Source organism: Pholcus phalangioides, unplaced genomic scaffold (genome assembly GCF_987345545.1).
Source record: "Pholcus phalangioides strain wild (caught in Gottingen) unplaced genomic scaffold, Ppha-v1.0 ptg000014l_1, whole genome shotgun sequence".
Lineage (NCBI taxonomy): Eukaryota > Metazoa > Arthropoda > Arachnida > Araneae > Pholcidae > Pholcus > Pholcus phalangioides.
In genome coordinates, this window is record NW_028301607.1 from 699036 (window position 1) to 719216 (window position 20181).

General features: G+C 39.7%; 1 protein-coding gene across 1 annotated transcript in view; it reads left to right on the forward strand.

The window, feature by feature from the left end:
- LOC149077881 (uncharacterized) overlaps positions 1-15738 on the forward strand; it is a 28835-nt gene extending 13097 nt beyond the window's left edge. The window contains exons 3-4 of the mRNA XM_089241487.1: positions 10913-11006; positions 13589-15738. Coding sequence (XP_089097613.1) covers positions 10913-11006; positions 13589-14124 — 630 coding nt within the window. The 3' untranslated portion in view covers positions 14125-15738. The remainder of the gene's footprint in view (positions 1-10912; positions 11007-13588) is intronic.
- Positions 15739-20181: the final 4443 nt, after the last annotated feature.

Sequence of the window (20181 nt, forward strand, 5' to 3'; positions counted from 1 at the left end):
AGGCCACACATTTATACAACATGTTCCTTCATTCAACCAATTCGTTAGAAATAATTCGTTTAGAGAGAGAGAGAGGGAGGGGTGTGTGCGTGTTCATGTCATATTCAAAATCATAAGTTACAATCACTGCCAGTTTTGCAAACTCAGGGTGAGATTATGGTCTCCAGAGAATAAATTCGCTAATTCGAATAAACGCTATCATGGGGTGGCTCAGCTTGCTAAAGAGGCAAAACTTACACCGAAAGAGGTATATATTTTTCGGTGCAAGAACTGTTTTGGTTACCTTACAGTTTTGGATTAAGCTAGGGTCACACGCTTGTCCAACCTAGCCCAATAGCCATTCGAAAATATTTGCTTCCAATGCTTGCCTTTCCCGCTGCAATGAAGAACCAGCGGCATAGGATGGCTACACACTTCTCAAACGCGGCCCAATGTTTCTCGGTTCATATTGCTTCCGGAACACTCCCGTGTTGTGACTATCGGCGTTCTCCGATCAATTTGTGGCCAGATGGATTCGAAGATTGCAGAGGAAGACGGCTTCTTTGACTCGGGCGTGGAGGAGGGGGGGGGGTGCTAGAAGGTCCTGGTCGATGTCTTCGACCAGCCTTCCAGCCGCAAAACATCCGCAGAGTCACCGAGGATGCTCATATCGAGCTTTATTAAATAAACTTCAGGAGTTTCCTGCTTCCAATGCAACTTAAGTTTATATGTGCGTGATATTCCCACTATATGAGCTGTTACTTTTGGATACCTCCAGCCAGAAGTGGGTACAGGCTCTTCGAACTGGACGGGTGGTTCATCTCGATGTGGCCCGAGTTTCATTGCAGAATTTCCATGGTTGGTATCGATCTCAATAATTCACGGAATCTTTGTACGAAAGTCCTTAGGGCGTGATGCAAATAGCCATTAATTACCCACACATAAATAGGAAGCAGTCAATCAATACTGAATCGATCTCAAATCACTCGCGACTGGGAATTCAAATGACAACTTGAGCTCCAATTTACAGCTAGGATCTACACAGTGATCCGCATGGAAAAAATACCGTACTCGATGTGCATGCGTATCAAACGACACCTCTTCAATCATTTTAGAATCATACCATTTATTATTCCAGATCCATATAAATCGTCTTGGGTGTAGTTGCCACAAATATGTACGAGTGGATACGCATATAATCGTCGTCGGTGTGTGGTCCTCAGATGTTGCTGAATAACTTTTTTATTTCTCCGTTTGGAGATCGATTGGGAGGTTGGGTTGAGAAGAAAACATTGATACAAATGAACGATGAGGTTCGGATTCGTATCGTATTAGAGAGGAAACACACATAAGCGTGTGGCGTCGCACGGTATTGCAATATAAATTGCGATTGAATTACGTCTCTTCAATCATCAATACTCACCCCGCGGGGATCTACGAGAATGACATCCACAATTACCAGATTTCGAATCGGCAGAAATCTTCTCCAAAGGGTCATTCAATCAATACCGTCTCTTTTTATTCCTCTTTGGCATCACGTAAGAAATCATTCTTATTGGTCGTTGTTATGCATGAAGAATATCCGATACTGACCACAGTGATACTTAATACTCTCAATTCGAGGTATTGTTGGAGTGACGGATACCCCGCCAGTCGAATTAAATTTTCTGAAACTCTTACTTACACCAATTAGATAGAGCCGACCTCTGAACGGGGGCCCTTACGAAGAGAAAAGACATCCTAAATCCTAAATATGACATAGTGGCCTATGGGTTCCGACTGAAATTGGCAATCAGTGCATACCCCTGAGTCATTTCTTAGCCATCCTGGACTAGTAGTGCTATTTTCGCCATGGTTGTATATGTTTTATTTTTTAAACTACTTAGAGTTTAATATTACCCATATTGGGTTATTAATCTAGGGGGAAAAGAAAGCTTAAGTAGGCTGGAGGAGAAATAGAAAGCAGAAAGTGTCACTCAACAGGGCAGTGACAGAATGTCACTTCATCAGCCTGTTAGGACGTCATTAAGTTATAATTAATGCTATTCTTTTAACATTAATCATTCATCATAATGCATATATTACCTACTCTCATTTTTATGTTCAGCGTCAACTATAGATCATATTAATAAATGCGATTATATGTTATTAAATGCAGTTAATTATGATTATTTGATTAAATATATATTATCTACAAATTTGATATTTTGCAGTTGGTCTAATTATTTACACTATATATAGTTGCTTATATACACTTTTCACAATCCCGGTACCTCCGGTCTTTTCATAACCAGAAAGTTTTTGGGTCTGGAAAAAGCTGATATCTGATCTTTTGGGTAAGTGGATATTTCCCTAAGATGTTGGTATTCTGACTCTTCAAGAGTTTGGAAGAGATTATTAGCCAGCTTTTGAGCAAAGGCGTGTATGGTTGGCATTCCTATATCGTTTCTTATACTTCTATTCCTGATGAACCAATTGGCTCCCAGCATAGCTCTTATTGTTTTGTTTTGATATTGTTCTAATTTAACCATGTGTTGATTGCTCGAGTAGAGCCACACTGGTGCAGCATATAAAAGTATGGATCTGATAGCCATTTTGTATACATTTAATTTGTTGTTGATTGTCAATGTTGATCTGCTTGCAAGTATGCGTTTTAAAGTGTGTTTTGCTACGTCTGCTCTTCGTATTACATAATTGCGTTGTTGCACAAATGTCAATCGTTTGTCAATTATTATTCCCAGGTATTTAGTACTTATAACAGGTTCAATGAATTTCCCCCCAACCACTATTCCGGCATCTGGGGGTAGATCTAGTTTTCCTGTGATCCACATAAATACTGTCTTGTCTGCATTAAGTTTAACTCTGCTGTTTTCGCACCATGTTTCGACTTGATCAATTAATTCTTGTAAATTACTTAATGCCTTCTGTGGTTTTCTATCTGTACAAATTATCATTGAATCGTCTGCGTACAGCGCAGTAATACCCTTAATTGCCACTGGAAAATCATTCATGTGATAATTGTGGAGGCAAGGTCCTATAACACTGCCTTGCACTATAGATGATCTAATTCGTCTAGTTGTAGATATTGTGTCATTGATTTTTACATAAAAAGTTCTTGCTGCAAGATAATGACGTACAATTTTAATTATGCTAAAGGGTAGGGCCATTCTAACCATTTTATAGAGCAACCCCTCATGCCACACTTTGTCAAATGACTTACTTAAATCCAACAGTGCAACTGCAGCTGTATCATGATAAATTCTAGCTTCTTGGAGTGTTTCTATAACTCTTAATAATTGTGTGGTTGTAGAATGACCGTCTCTAAATCCATGTTGTTCGGGCCCAATTGTTGGATGAGACTTTTCGTAAGTGTTGATACGTGTTACCACAACTCTCTCGAATAACTTTCCAAAATTACTAAGCAATGAGATGGGTCTCCAATTGCTTGGAAAGTGCAAATCTTGGCCAGCTTTTGGTATAATTTTAACAATTGCTGTTTTCCAGTTAGATGGGAAATATTTGAGCTCCAGCAATCTATTAAAAATTTTGACAATATATTCTAAAATATTATTGGGCAAATTCTTCAGTGCCATATTTGAAATTAGGTCATGCCCAGATGCTTTCCGAATTTTCAAATGTTTTATTATTGTTTTTAATTCATTGATATCTGTTGGAGTGAGAGCTGTTTGTGTTTCAGGTGGAGGATTATCAAAATATTCATTAATAGTTCTAAGCACTCTCTCGACCTGAACATTTGAAGTATTAGTGTTTGGTGAGAATTGCAGTTCAAAGGTATCTGCAAATACTTCTACCTTATCTTCATCTGTATATACCAGTCCATGCGGGCCATGTATAGATGTAAGTCTTTGGCTACGGGGTTTTTGTGCTCTATAAATTTTATAGAACGACCCATCCTCACAATTAGCATCTTCTAGGAACCTTAGAAATCGTTCACTTGTAAATTCCCTGATTTCTCGACGTGTATTGTTTCGTAATGTTGTATATCTGAGTCTATGTGCAGCATCTCTGGTTCTTTGCCACCTTCTTCTAGCTCTATTCTTTTCTCTTATCATTTCCCTCAGATATCTGGGGAGTGCTAATGGGTTGTTTTCGTTTGACCTTTCCCGAGTGGAATTATTAACAGTGTCCTGCAATTTTTGTGTTAATGAGTTTATTTCATTTTCTATATCTATGGTACACTCACTAGCATTATCTGGTGTTTCAATTCCTGTAAGCACTTGCCTATATAGTGGCCAGTTTGTAACTTTTTTGATTTTTTGTTGTATGGGAATTTCGAAATCAACATCAATAATTGTTGGAATGTGATCTGATGTAAGTGCTGATATTACCTCTACTGCTAAAGGAACACTGAGGTTTTTGACCAGTGTAATATCTAGGACGTCTGGTGTTCGGTTGCTGTCATCCGGATAGTGTGTCGCAGCACTTGGCCCGTATGTAATAATATTTTTATTTCTGCAATACTGCTCTAATATACGTCCTGCTGCATTGTAATTATTTGAATTCCAAATTGGTGATTTAGAATTTAAATCACCGCTAAGAATTGTTGCATAATTGCAGTCAAATATATGATTTAACAGAGAGATATCAAATTGATTATTTGGTGGTTTGTATAAAACACAAATTCGGATTTTTCTAGTGCTAGTGAGGTGCAAATCCACTGCCAACGCTTCGCAATCTCGGGAATGTGGGAGGTCAACAATGTCATAATTTAAATGCCTTTTGATATATAAGGCTACTCCCCCTCCTCTTTCGTGCGTTCTATCTTTCCTTATACAATCATAATTTGCTATCTTAGCTGTATAACATGGTTTTAAAAATGTTTCGCAAATTAACATCAGATCAAAATCTTCATCTGCAACAATTTCTCTTAATTCTTGGAGATCACGAATAATACCTCTGGCGTTCCACGCCATGATCTTGAGATATTTTATTTGTTGTGAACTATTATTGAACATTGGTGAAGTTTACCGATAATAGTTTCATAGATATTTCAGTAAAGCTATCAATAAATACTGAGTATTTTTCTTGATATGTCTTAGCTTGTAATATGTTATTAAAACATTTTCTCATTAGACCCATTAACTCCTGTAAGGGGAATGATATCTCATTATTACCGGTATTCACAATCTGGGACACCTCCACATCTATCCTGTTGGGAGGGATCTTTGCGGTTACCTCATTATTTACACTTTCCCTACGTTCAACTGCAATAGTTGATGTGGGTATAATTTCTGGTACAGAGTATACATTATTGTTTGTTTCAGTCATGTTAACATCTTTTGATGTCATTGTGTTTTTGTTAGTTTCTATTTTGTTATTTTCCACCTCTTCGTGGACATTTGCAGCTTTTGCATATGTCTTATGCCTTCTTGTAGGTCTATTATTTACTTCTGTTGGTTTTTGCTGTTGAGGTAATTCCTCAGCTTCAATGTCTATTTTCTCAATTTCATCGTCACTTGAACTTGTGACGGAAAAAAGCCTGGGCTTTGGTGGTCTAAGTTTTTGTGACCCAGTAATTGCTTTAGGACCAGATTTTTTAAGGTTCCCCGGGTACCTTTTACATCCTCGGAAACTCGCCGGATGATTTAAGGAACAGTTTATACACACTGGTAAGTCCTTACCCTTTACCTTATCACACTGTGATGTGTGATGTTTTTCTGGACATTTGACACAGCGGGCTTCGTTATAACAATTTCGGGCTGTGTGCCCATTCCAGGCTTGACAGTTGTAGCACTGCGTGTACCCCTTCCTTCTTTTGTATGTTTCAACCCTTATCTTTAAGTAATTTAATGAAGATATTTGATATATTTCCTTGCTTTTATCTGTTCTTGGCAAATCAATGAGCCATAATGGTATTGGGACCATAATCTTTTCACCATCTTTATGACGGGGGCTCTTTAGCTGTACCACACTAATAATTGTGTAACCCAACTCCTCGAGAGATTCTTTGATCTCATCGCAAGATGTTGTTGTATCCAAATCCCTAATAACCACTCTTATGTTTTTGTCTGACTTTAGTGTGAATGTGCTAAAATTTACTCCCTCTTTTTCAAGCATTTTAGTCACAGCTCTATGATCATTTTCTGTTGTTACGTGTAATTGCAATGTTGTGCCAGTTTTTTTGGCATCAAAATTTGATTCGCAAACACCCCTAATTTTAACTGAGAGTTCTTTCCAGTTCTTGTATTTTGTCAGATTTAATGGGGGTATTCTGACTTTTTTCTTCTTTTTTTCAACCAACTGCCACTCATTTGTGTTAGTGGGATCTGGATCATTTGTATTTTCTTTTTCAACATTTTTACTTATTGACTTTCCATTAGCCCTATTGGGCAAACAATTATCAGGTTGCTTAGATGGGCCAGCCACCTGATCATCTGCTATGATTTTTGTTTTTTCTTGTTGATTGTTTTGGGAAGCCTGGGATTCATCCGCAGTCCGAGTTTCCTTTTCAACAATTACCTTATCGTTGACAATAATGCCATGAGTTACTTTAGTTTTCTTTTTACTTCGCGTCCCTATCGGATATTTTTTGTCATCCCTATCCTTACTTAAATACAATCCACATTTCTGGAAATCACAATTGTATAATTTTTTCATACTACAGAGAATTTCGGTACTAATTATTTTATCAGACGCAGCATCTTTTGAATTTTCGTAGTCTCCAACTAATTTTATAATGGTACGTAAGATACCATTAGTTTCACATTCACTATCAATTTCACATAGCCATTCACTGAACTTATTATGATTTATGAACTCTTGAATAATTGGATCCAGTTCATAAAAAATAAACTCTAAAGTGTCCTGAAGAGGTAGCTTTTCATCATCTACAGTTTCTTTGATCTTATCAATTATGTTACTAACATTTAACTTATCATTATTTAGCAATACACTATGCGCAAAGCATACCATCATCTTATTTTTACCAACCATGGTCCGCGACATTTGCACTACTATTCACAGATGAAACTCGGCCAAAAAGAAAATGACAACAGAAGCAGCACTTACCATTTTGTCGCCGCTAATACAGTTATCCATTCATCTAGCCGATATATATCCAATAGGCACTAAATGTTTCGGACGTGGAATCCAAAGTATCAAAATTTGCAGAAATACGTTGGTCTCGTTAAGACCTTCCCGCGCAAACACTTTTCACCGTTACAATCTCTTAGTCACCCCGCCACACACACGGGCGTCACTGCCGTCCCCACGCAAGCTTGACCTCTGCTTCTTGCGATGTATACAACTCGGCACTTAAGTTGACAGCACTGCCCACGCACATCCGCTCTCTTCGAAGTTCACCTGTCTTCTTCTTACGCCAATTTAGAAAAGACAAGTGAAAGTGCATGAGTGTCAACGAATATTGCTGTTAATACATATCAACCGCTATGTACACAATATTTTTATTTAACATCATTTGCAATTAATTGCAAATATGTTGCCAAGTCGAAACTTGGAAAGAAACTTAAGAGTAGGCAGCATTCTCAAAGAGTATCTAAGTCGTCCTCAATATACGTATATTTAGTCATTTTTATTTTTTTTTTCTCCGTTAAGCGCATAGAGGGCGCTAACTTTTCAATGAAAAGTGTGTGATTACACGTACCTAATATTGTGTATTATCGACAACGACTTCTAAAATGCACAAATCTTAGGTTTTGTACACATAATCGATGCAACTGAATATAATTTTCATTTCATTTTGATTTATTCCAGAATCTTTATAATAATATTGATCCTTCATCAGTTTTAAATACAATCGGCTCTCGGTATTCGCGGGCCTCATATTCGTGTGGTTTCCGTATTCGCTGTTTTGAGGAAAGCACTTTTGATGTGTCAGTTCTCGTATCGGAAGAAAAATATAAATCGTACGTGTGTTAAATACACGTTTTATAAAAATCTTCCTAAAGGTTTTTCCAATGCTTCTGAAAATGTTTCTTAAAGATTGTTGTTTAAATGTTTATGAATGTTAAAAGCTTGAATGAAAAATTTGAAATAGAGTGAAACCTCGATATAACGGTATTCTGCGAACCAAAAAAAAATGTGGTTGCAGAGGGGTTATCCCTTATATCGAGAGGTAGCATTATCATCAGGGATAGCAGCAATAAAATTATGATTGATTCATTAATGAATAAATTTTCAGTTAGCTCTTTCATGCTGTAAAGTAGTTTCCCTGCGCAACACTTATGTGCACTACAAAGAAAACAGCTTCACAGAAACTTCATTAACAACCTTAAAGGGTAGAATAGTGAAAAATACCGATGGCTGTATACACTTTCGTAGGAGTAGAACCTAGCGAGGGATTTAAGAATATTTTGAATGTGATTTTGAGTGAAATATTAAAAAATACCATGGCGTGTCACTATATGCCTGCCTCCTAACTCAACCTAGCATTCCACTGTTAGACCAGAGTTTATGCGAGCATTTTTTCGCTATGCGCATTATTCAATAACAATTGTATTCAATCGAGGAAGATGCAAATGCAAGAAATGTCGAGGAAGCTTCGTAACCATATTCTAAAAAAATTACTGAAGATACGTATTACTGAAAGTAAGAAACAACTAACAGATATTATAATGCTTGTTGAGGAAAATATTGACGAGAATCACAGGACATCCCTTTCTACTTCTGCACCGCAGAGCGGATATAAACGAGATACCTGAAAACAGAAGTTTATGGTTCTCGAGTCATGAGTGGATTTTCCGTATTCGTAGCGATTCCTGGAATGTGAGCCCCGCTAATACCGACGGAGGAATGCATGCAAACTACTATAACGGTGTTGAACAACAATTGCATTGTTTCCCACAAAATCGGATATATAACCGAGGGATCGTTATATACGAGGTTATGGTTTTCATAACGTCTCCAGTTCGAAAAATATAACCAGTTGCAACCAAATATCGTACTTTTCATTACGATTAAAAGGCAACCATATTATAGTAAGTAAAATACAAGGCATTGGAACCATAAATATGGAACTTCACCAAAACTATTGCAAGTTGTCAGCCGAAAATTGCTACCTATTACTAGTAAATGAATTGCCCTTGGCACAGGAAATAAAGTATACAGTGAATTAAAATGTACATTCGTTGAGAAAAAAAAAGTTCCACATGAAAAACATACGTGATGAGCATTCATTGTCATATTCATTACAATACATTTGATTTTTTTTTTCAACGCAAATTACCTGAAATAAATATGTAAAATAAATGGCATGTACATTTAAAATGGCACGTTAATTGGATATTAACTGGAAGTATGTTTCTGTAACAAACGGTTTAAGGACTAATAATCCTGTGTAGGTTTCATGCTGCTGTACAGAAAACAAATAATGAGATTTTACTCACAAGGAAAGGGTCCCAAGGGTGAAAAAATTCAATTTCACCCAGAAACAAATAAAAACAAAGCAAAAAATTGGTATCGTAATGCAATTATGAAAGCCGCAAAAAATTATAACAGTTGGCGACTTATTGCCTCTTACCCTTCTTGGTGATATTTGGTGTTATTGATACACACACAAAAAAAAACCGTATTTTTTTTCACTTTCTTTCCCTTTCTTTCTTCCAGCTTCTCCGTTCTGTAAGGGGTCATTCAAGTATTACGTCATCATCGATGGGGGGGGGGGGAAGAGGGTTTCCGACTTTTGATGGCGGGGGGGGGAGGGGGGGGTTTGGATAATGCTTACGTCATCGACCACCCTTTATGAAAATATGAGTTAGGATTCAGAGGGGCAGAGCTGATGACGAAATTTTGCTGACAAGAGGGGGGAAGGTGGTCTGCGTTTTGCTGACTTTTGCTGACAAGGGGGGGGGGTCAAAAATGCCTTAAAAATTTGCTTACGTAATACTTGAACAGCCCCCTAACTAGTTATTTACCTTTCCTGTGCTGTACTTGATCACATGTTGCTTGAATGACGTCACTCTAACACTCTAGTGTTATGCGGGATTTTTAGTCATTCTTGGCCTGTATTGTCGTTTTCTATAGTTTTGTGCATTAAGTTTTGTAATACATCACAACAATATCATACAATATACAATATCATTTGTAATACAAATACAACGCCACAACAGGCAAATTGCCCAACGAGGTGGCTGACTTAAGAACATCATGGATCCCCCGAGCCATGTTTTGGAGGCCCTACCTACTACTGCTACACCACACATGCACCCCACCCACACCCCCCCCCCGCGGAACCCCCCAACGAATCGGTACATGCGGGAATGTGCGTGTACGTGTAGTGAAACCTGACGTGAAGTTTTTTTTTGTTTCTCTGTAATGCTTGTTATGTGTAGTGCTGCCATCTGCCACCAGTTTTTCTAACTATGAGTGAAGTGTTATGATTGAATGATTTACCGTTGTAGGACTGTTGCTCTCTGTGGCGAGACTTTTTAACGGGGAGATCGGCTCGCATTTGCGCCTTGAAGTTGGGAACCACAGAAAACCAACTTCAGCCGACCACCACTGTGGGGTTCGAACCCGGATCCTCGCATCCAAAATGAATGGTAGTTTCTTTTTTTTCAAAAGTTTTCGAAGACGTCACCTTGGGACCATTTCCAATATGCCAGTCATGTTGTAACTGTAAAAATTTCTGTACAGGCTAAATAATCGTAATCCGACACTTCACATTAATTTAATTAAGACTTATTTTTGATCGCCAGAAACCTAAGGAAATTATTATACATATATATATCATTACTGTTTACACGTAGTGACAATTTATAAATGTGGTATATTTTCTACCTGAATCTAAAAAAATTTCTTAACTACCGTTTAAGATCACCATAATGACCTAAAAAAACTTTTATTGTTGTTTCTTTTCAATAACTTAATAACCATGTTCATGTATCATTGAATTTTCATTAACTAAGTGGTATCATATCGTTGATCTCTCCTTGTGATTTTTTTTACGGTACAGACCCAGGGACGAGCGAGTCGTTTGGAGAAAGCCGACATACTGGAGATGACTGTGCAGTACGTGAAAAGGATCAAAGATGACGAAAAGTCTGGAGGTGAGGAGAGAGAAATACCGATTTTTGTCCCCTCTTGTGCTATCTTAAATTAGTATATAGACAATCCTAGGGTTGTTTCGTCCGCAAAACATAGCTTATAACAGCGTTTCTCAACCTGTGGTGCGCCTACAAGAGGTAGTCTGCGACGATGGCGTAGGTGGTCTGCATGTAGACTTGATAATTCGATTCTAACTGAATGAAAATTATTCAATTGCCTTTGTTTGTATTACTAATCTGTACATGTAAAATAACATGCCCTGGCTGACTGATTCGCCGAGCCGAAACCGCTGAAGTTGACCGAAAATCTATGTCTGAGACCACGCTTTTCTAGATGGAACGAATGCCTACTACGCATTCCTAAATCGATCATCAATTTTGTATTTATTAAGGTATCCGACTACCTTTCTCGTCACTTTTCTTTGAAATGGTTCTGGAGTGAACTTTAAATACATTTTTTTTGATAGAAAGTGTCTCGAAATGGTGAAAGCAGTGACAGATTTTGGTCTATCTATTATATTTTCTATGAAAAAGTCGTTTTTATTCCAAATTTTAGGCAAAATTAACGTGATATTTGAAACACGATTGCCAAAAGTTTTATTAATGAAATGCTTTGTGATTTTCACGGTGCATTTAGCTAGTAATGTTGCAGGTTATGAATCGAAATTTAAAGGATTGCATGATATGTTCATAAGTTACACCAAAATATGTTTAAGTACGTGTGAAGTTTTTGAAATTTCATCCTACATTTTGTCTATAAAACACTGTAATTCAGAAAATATATGTGATAGACCTTAGATTTTGGTTCATAATCTCAACAATATATAGCAAAATATCACATTAAAATTTCGTAAGGATGCGATGCATCAATTTTTACAAATCATGTCACAAAGTCTAGTAAAATGTCAAAAAAATAGCATTCTTCGTAAAACACGTTTAAAGTCTTTATTCGCGTATTACTTGTATGTAAAACCGCAACACTAAAGTGAACGTAACTTTGATTCTAAGCATCATATGAACAAACCAAGGCCCGTTTTGGAATCACAACAAATAGGGCTTTTATAAAAAATAAAAAAAATGAAAATCCATATTTGCTTCCAAAATGACGTTTTCAACGTAGTCGGAGACCTTCTACTTCTCAAATAGACCAATATTCCGAGAAATTTGGGGTTCGAGACTAATAATCATAAGCGTTTATGAATATTACTTTTTTCGTTAATCGTTGAATGATTCTAAAGGTAAGAAATTAATATACACACACACGTTCTATTATTAAGAAATCAAGCTGGAACCGTCTTGGGAACTGGAAATTTGTAAGATCGGCATATCGTTAAGCGATGCTTACTGTACCATACTACGAGTACGTCCGTGTTTCATCCATTTAAATTACAAAAAAAGCTGCGCAGGACCGTGTTCTAACCCAAGTTGGGACACGATTGCCTTTGTCTACCCGTACCAAATCGCTTTTAAAAAGTCGGTGCAGGCCTAACTTAAGCGGGAGTGAGAAATTACCATGCTTCGTCAGTCACAAAAGTCATCACATAAGTGAAATCTACAGACGCCATTGAAGCCGTAAACAAGGTCGATAAAACGCTCACTTAAAGTACCAAAGGGTGTATAGAGGTGTCGCGAGTTCGATGCCCGGGGTTCGTCCTTGTCAGAAACTTTTCTGACGCAGGGATACAACAGAAACAGCGAAATGACCACAGAAAATGATTGCTGAAACGGAAATACGTACCTAAATTTTCAGTCCTGAAATTTTCCGAGGACTTTGCTATTATTTGGCGTGAAGCGTGACGGGCAGAAATGGAACTAAAAAGCACCTTATTTCATAATCACAAAGTCTTGACCTACACCCCCAATGAAGAATCCACTTATGCTGGTGGCAAGGTTATCACGTTGGTGCTCCTGTTTTGATGGTTCCCTTCGAAGAACATTCAAGACCATTATGACTTCAAGCCAAGCCACTTCCACAGAGCTCTAGCCTGTGGACCCGAGATGGGTCCTGTTTTATCTTAATACCACAGACGGACTCATGAAATCCTGGCCTGCCGGAGATCTCGCTGGAGGTCCCAACATATGGAGCTCCAGAATGCGGGGCGATAAAGGCCACCGCCGTTCCTCATAAGATTCCAAGATGTAAAATATCGATAGAAAACACCTTTAAATGCTATCTCAATCGATTATTGCTAAGAAAAAATTCTTCTAGCGTGTTAGTAACCCAAAATTTAAGAGGAAACGTACCTAACGTACCCTAACCTGGTTTAGCTCCCTACGCTCCTGCGTATGGCCCTGCTTTCTTTGGACTTGTAGAGAACCTTGATTTATGTCACTTGGTTAAGTTTTATTGGGCATGTAATATTCGCAAATTTCCATTAAAATATCCGTATTTGGCGTGGCCTTTTTGGCCCCATCATATGGGTTCGCGGGGCACGAGTTGAACATGTACGCATGAAACGGATTTGAGTATTGAAATCATTCCATGATACTCAAGTTGTGAAATTATATCGGCCGCAATATTCGTGATATTTCTGTCTTTTGGTCTGATACTATGATTTGTATTTGATACTATGATTCCTTGACAGATCCAGCTCAGAGTGATTCTTTCCAAGATGGCTATCAGAGATGCTTGACGGAAGTCGCTGATTTCCTGACGTCCTTAGAAACAAAGCATGTGGCATCGGTGAACAGAAAAACGTACCAAAATCTCATCGACCATTTGAGCAATGTCCTGACATCGTATAGAGGAGGTCCTGGCAACAATGGCTGCAGCAGCAGCAGCAATGCACAACACACGGAGAGGATACCCTCTCCGTCAACGACGAACTGCACAAATGACTTGAACAGTGCTTTCACGAGTCATAGGAACTTGGTGCCCCCCACATTCACGAGATGGAACTGTGTCATGAGTTCGGAACCATGTGGGAAAGACACGTCGACGACAAACAGCTGTCGCTTCTTGTCTTCAGTAGTCCGCCCGACTGTGCTTGTCGAGCCGTCTTCAAGCACCAGCAGGACATCGACGAACAACAGAACCGACCATAGGCCACGGAACTGGTTTGAAGAATCGCGGCAGATACCCACGAACCCAGTGTCTGAATCAATGTGGAGGCCATGGTGATGGGAAAAGGGTGTCTGAGCGAAAACTTTGGAGCGATCACATTGCTGATCGAAATTGGTCATTAAATTAGTACAAATATTTTGATTCCTGAAAAACCTCGTTCCCCCGTAGGGAAGGGCTGAGGGGCCCAACCCTGCGGCCCAGGGTGATACTTATCTTTTTTTTGGTTTTATTTTTCACACTATAAATTCACTCTAGAGGGGGCCCGGATACAAGATATGGGAGCCACGACCTCATCTCATATTTAGCAAAAAAAGTTTCTGGTGTCATGATTATAAAAATTTTGTGTCCGTCCAACAAAAGGAGCCCTGAAGTGCATTCCAAATTCTGCCATAAAGCTGGGCTGGAAGGCATCTCGGCAACGGGATAAATCTGGCGGCAGAGGATGCGTTCATTAATGGGGTCCCAAAGTCAGTTCATGGAAGAATATAATTTTCCAATAATCGTGGTCACGAAAAATCAGCTGTTACGAACTGGAATGCAGTTTATTAGACAAAAAGAAGACAGTATAAACCTAGGTGCTTTGCAGTGCCGTTAAAACGCTTCGGCCCCTTCACGCACTGGCCAGAAATTCCAGGTGCGCATGAGTTTATGATAATCCAGAACAGCGGTTCCCACTCATTTTGACTCGTGGAGCCTTTCTTTTAGAATCAGTTTCTATGGTGGAACTCCCTTATAGGACTCTTTTTTTCTATTTATTTACTGAACATACTGCTCAAACACCCCGAAACTGCCTGAAACACCCACTGAGCCCTTGGGAAATGTACACGGAACACATGTTGGGATCTAGAATGATGATGATCTAGAATCAGAATTAATGTGAGCAATTGCTGACTGGTAGGGATCCTAGAGCACATTCTCCTCAGGAATCTTTAAAGGCGTGTCCATATCATCCAGTCATTTCTCACCAAATATATCATAAACACTCGAAAAATATTTACTTTCTATGAGCAATTATGCTCTGCTGGAGCCTTGGCTCTACAAGGGCGGGGCTGACAGGACTCTTGCCCTGGGGCCCGGGACAAATCTTTTTTTTTTTTTTTTTTTTTTGCTTTTCACGCTATAAATTAACTATAGATCGTGAAAATTTTGACCGTGGACCCGCGGAAGATTCTAGCCTGGGGACCCTGCTCCAGGATATGGGAGTCATGGCTGGAGCAACCGAAAAATGACCTAGTATATCCGGGACCTAGTATATCCGGGACTGTCCTAGACATACCGGAACGTCTGGGCATCCTGCCCCTTATTAAAGTGCCTGTAAAGCGTCATGATACTTCATCTTTGAACGAAAAACTGGTTCAAGTGACATCTAATCGTTGAAAAATGGAGCAGGAGAGAAGAATAACGAAATCGACTATAGTGATAATACTGATGTCACACTTTCGCTCAAAGATGAGCCAGTCTAATATTTCAAGGAGCTCTACCCATGATGCTCTTATGACAGACAGACAGACGTGACCGCTGATCATCCAGAGAGACACATCTTGGGAAGGTTTGCGCTCTTTCCCAAAGGGATGGGCGGTCTCGGATGCTCTTCTGTCAAGCTCTGCTTCTCGTAACTGGCCGAAAGAATACTGGGCCATGTCGAAAATACGCCATCTATCAAGTCCAAAATGCCAAAAAAAATAGTCAGATGTCAACATTGCTATTACGTATATATTTTTTTATGTTAATATTCACTCACATTCGTCACATTTACCATCATCAAAAATGTTGTGATAAAATATTTTGTATGGACCAAACATGTTTTACATTTATCACATTATTGCGTTATTTTTCCATAAAATTATATCATTTGTAAAGTTATGTAATTCATCTTTTGCTCATACCAATAAAGTTCAAATGTATCAGTCTATGAAGTGATGTTGAGAAAATGGAGCGTTACTGGGACCCCAGGGGGGCCCCAAGACGAATCTTTTAATTTTTGTGTTTTCACGCTCTATTAATTTTATGGATACAAGCACGTGAATACTCTTTTCTGGGGTCCTATAGAGATTGTGGTCTTCATAATTTCAGGTATTAGTGAACTTAATGATAGATGAATTAGTCGATGACATGAAAAAGGATAGAGTCATGTTGAGAAAATGGAGGATTAGGTAGGCTGACAGGCGCGGATCCAGGACGATGTGACAGGAGTGGCAAATTGTGTAAGTTCGTTTGATCTTCCAGTATTTTACACACGGAGCATACAAATTTTCCCATATTATTAGGCTGTTGGGAAGTGTGGTCGTTTCCCATCGCCCCCCCCCCCGCCCCTTCTGGATTCGCACCTGAGCGGAAACCGGCATCTTCAGCTGCGAATGGTGCAGAGACAGAAAAATTCGAATGAAGGGGAGGCAGGTATCTTCAGGTGCAAATGAAGCGGAGGCAGACATCTTCAGCTGTGAATGGAGTGGAGGCAGATATATTCGGCTGCCGATGGAACGGAGGCGGACATCTTCTACTGCGAAACGAACTGAGGTCGACGGTTCCAGGGCGATGATGAGTCAGAGAAGCGACTTATTGCGTATGTGCGTGGAATCATCCCGTATTTTACGGGACAGACAATTTTTCCCCCCATATTAGTCGGCTCGTGGGAGTGGAGATCGCACCCGTCTTGATCCGCGCTTGGTTATTGATCCCAGGAGTGTGTTTCAGATGAATCTTATTTTTTTGTATTTTCACGCCATAGATTTGATAACAAGCACGTGGAATCTCTTTCCTAGGGACCCCGATACAGAACACGGTGGCCTTCATAATTCCAGGCAGTTGCGTATTTACTGATATAAACATTACTCGAATGTGAGTTCCTATGATATATTACGGCACGAATTTCCCATGCATACGCTATCGGAAATACGCCTATCCTACGGCAAACGTGATTCGAAACGGTTGCGAAATCATTCCGGTGTCCGATTATTGAATGTTGACCTCCGGACATCCCCACCAGAAAGTTCCGAAAAGGAAGCAATATTTCTTCCAACGCCCCCCGAACCTAGAAGAGTAGGGGGACCGAACCCTGGTATGATGGATCGCGCCCCGTGTATAAAAAGGGTCTCCCTTCCCCCCACACACGTTCTATTTCCCTCGTATGAATTTGTCACGCACATGACTCAATCACGAAGAAAAGGTAAGTTTTAAAAGGTTTGACAAGCCAAGGGATTAGAACCGAACACGGGGCATGAAGGGTTGACCCACGCGGGAGGGCCTTGTATTCACGTAAAATACATAAAAATAGTCTTTTGGGGGTCGGGGGGGGTGTTTGTCAAACGTCTCAGGGAAATGCTTTATGAATGGTTCGTGTGCTCTGTTATTATTTATACATATTGTGTGTGTGTTGCCCGTTTTTTTCTTCCCGTATTTGTGTGTTTTGGCCTTTCCCGGGACGTTTTTCGTTCTTTGTGTACTGTCCGGGGACGTGTATGGACGGAGGAATGGTCTTAGTTTAACCCTTTTTTGTACGGATCAGTGGTTATAATCAGAATATTCGGATACTTATTGATTTCTTTTTGTCGTATGTATGGTATGCATTTTCCTATTGAATGAACTCAAACGGGGGCCAACAAGTTGACATTAGGGGGCTGACTTTTTCTATGAGGAGTATTTGTGTATTTTTGTTTGGGGCGTTTCTTTTGGAACTTGTGCAGTTTTTAGGGGCAGGTACATGAAATGAAATCCATGTATTACAGAGCGTGTGTACGGAAAATTCATCGCCAACGATTCGCCGCAATGACAATTCACCGCTAGGAAAATATTCATCGACAAATAATTCATCGATAAAGGGACATAGGGAGTGAGTGAATGAGCAGGGGAGTGAGTGAACAAATTAATAACTGAGGGAATAAGTAAGCAAATGAGTGATTGATCAAGAGAACCAGGAAGTCAGCAAGTGAGTGCGTAAGTCAGAAGCGAATGTGTGATTGAGTACGCGAATGAAAGATTGAGTAAGCGAATGAGTGAGGAGTTAGTGACACTTGCTTATTCATCCACTCAATTGCTCAGAGTGGATGAATAAGCAAGTGAGTGAGCAGCTGAGTGAATGAACGAGTAAGTGAGCAAATGAGCAGGTGAGAAAGTGAGCGAGTGAGTGAGAGAGGTGGTGAGCGAACGTAGTAGTGGTTTTATGAGCAAGTGAGAAAGAGAGTAGGTGAATTAGTAAATTAGTAAGCGAGTGAACAGATGAACAAGTGAGGGAGCAGGTGAGCAAATGAACAAGTGAGGGAGCAGGTGAGCAAATGAACAAGTAAGGAGCAGGCATTCACAAACGAGCGAACGATTGAGTGAGCAGGTGGGCAAGAAAGTTAGTCACTCAAATGGTCACTCACACACTCTTCCGGTTACTCACTCACCCACTAGCTTATTTGCTAGTTATTTGGCCAACTCATTGGTCTCTCAACTCACACACTTGCTCAATCACTAAGTGACTCACTCACTGGTGGCGAACTGTTGTCAGTGAATTTTCCGGTTTAAGGAATCTTTGCCCCCCAACATTTCAACTCCCACATTTCGTCCCCGGTACATTTGGCACCCAGAAATTTCACCCCTGACAATTCGCCTGCCCAGACCATATGATCGACCAATTGATTGACTCTATCAAGCGAGTTGGACATTTACCTCGTTATTTCTCCTTCCTTGACCATATGAGTGACCGTATGAATGATGGTGTGAGTGACCGTATGAATGATTAAGTGAGCTTTAAAATTTACCCTCGACATTTCACCTGCCCTGACCATATGAGACACAGTGAGTGACCATATGAATGACCAATTGAGTGCCTATCAGTGATCAAGTGAGTTGAGCATTTATCCCGACATTTCGCCTTCCCTGATCATATGAATGATCACCGTGTGAGTGAACATATGAATGATAGTATGATAGTCAATCCTTCAGTAACTCACAGTCAATCACTCGATCACCCACTCGGTCGTTCATACGGTCAATCACTCGGTGTTTCACTTGGCCACTCATAAGGTCACTCACTTAAGCATTTATATGGTTATTCTCTTTTGATCATTCATACGATCACTCACTTGGATATTCATACGGTCACTAACTTAAGAATTTATAATATCACCGTTTTGGTCATTCACACGGCCACCCATTCGTACAGTCACGTGCACACTCACACATATGGTCACTCACTTGATAACTTATTCAGACATTCACTTAGGGGCCGTTCAAATATTACGTAAGCAAATTTTTAGCCATTTTTGACCACCTCCCTTCTCAGCAAAATTTCGTCATCAGCTCTGCCCCCCTCTGAATCCTAACGCGTATTGGTGGGATCAGAGACGTACGGGGGGGGGGCTCGTGCCTCCCTCCCACGATGAAAAATTTATTTTTTAATGCAAAAAAAAATATTTTTAAATTGAATTTTCCGAAGAAAATACCTTTATGTGTTATTATTATAATCAATTTCTGTTAATTTCAATGTTATTTGTTTTCAACCAAAAGAAGAGCACCCTTACGACAAGTTCGACATCCGAATAATTGAAATCTAGAAATAATTGACGATACTAGCATGTGCAGCGGAATTTTTTTCTCTGGATATTCATTCCTTAGGGGTCATACAAGTATTACGTCAGCATCGAGGTGGGTTTCGGATTTACTGACTTTTGATGACAAGGGGGGAAGGGGGGGGTTTGAAGGTTTCTTACGTCATCAACCACCCCTTTTTGAAGATATGAAATATTCTAAGCTTCTGACGAAATTTTGTTGACGGGGGGGGGGGGGAGGGGGTCAGTGTTTTGCTGACAAAGTGGGGGGAAGGGGGTCAAAAATGGCTGAAAATCTGCTTACGTAATATTTGAATGGCCCCTTAACATAAAAATGTATGTCAGTGCCTGCCCAGCCACGATACGATAGACCTGATTGCGTTGATTGGTTTAATGTTAAAGAATGTTTGCCGTGTCTCACACGACACGGTTAGTGCCGTGTAGATGTGAACCCATCCCAATTTTGCACGTATCCGTAAAGCCCCTGTGTTGGTTCTCAGCTTCGAGTCACGAGTGCGAGCCGATCCACCAATTGAAAAGCCTCGCCACAATGAGCAGCAAACCTACTACTACTACTACTTAA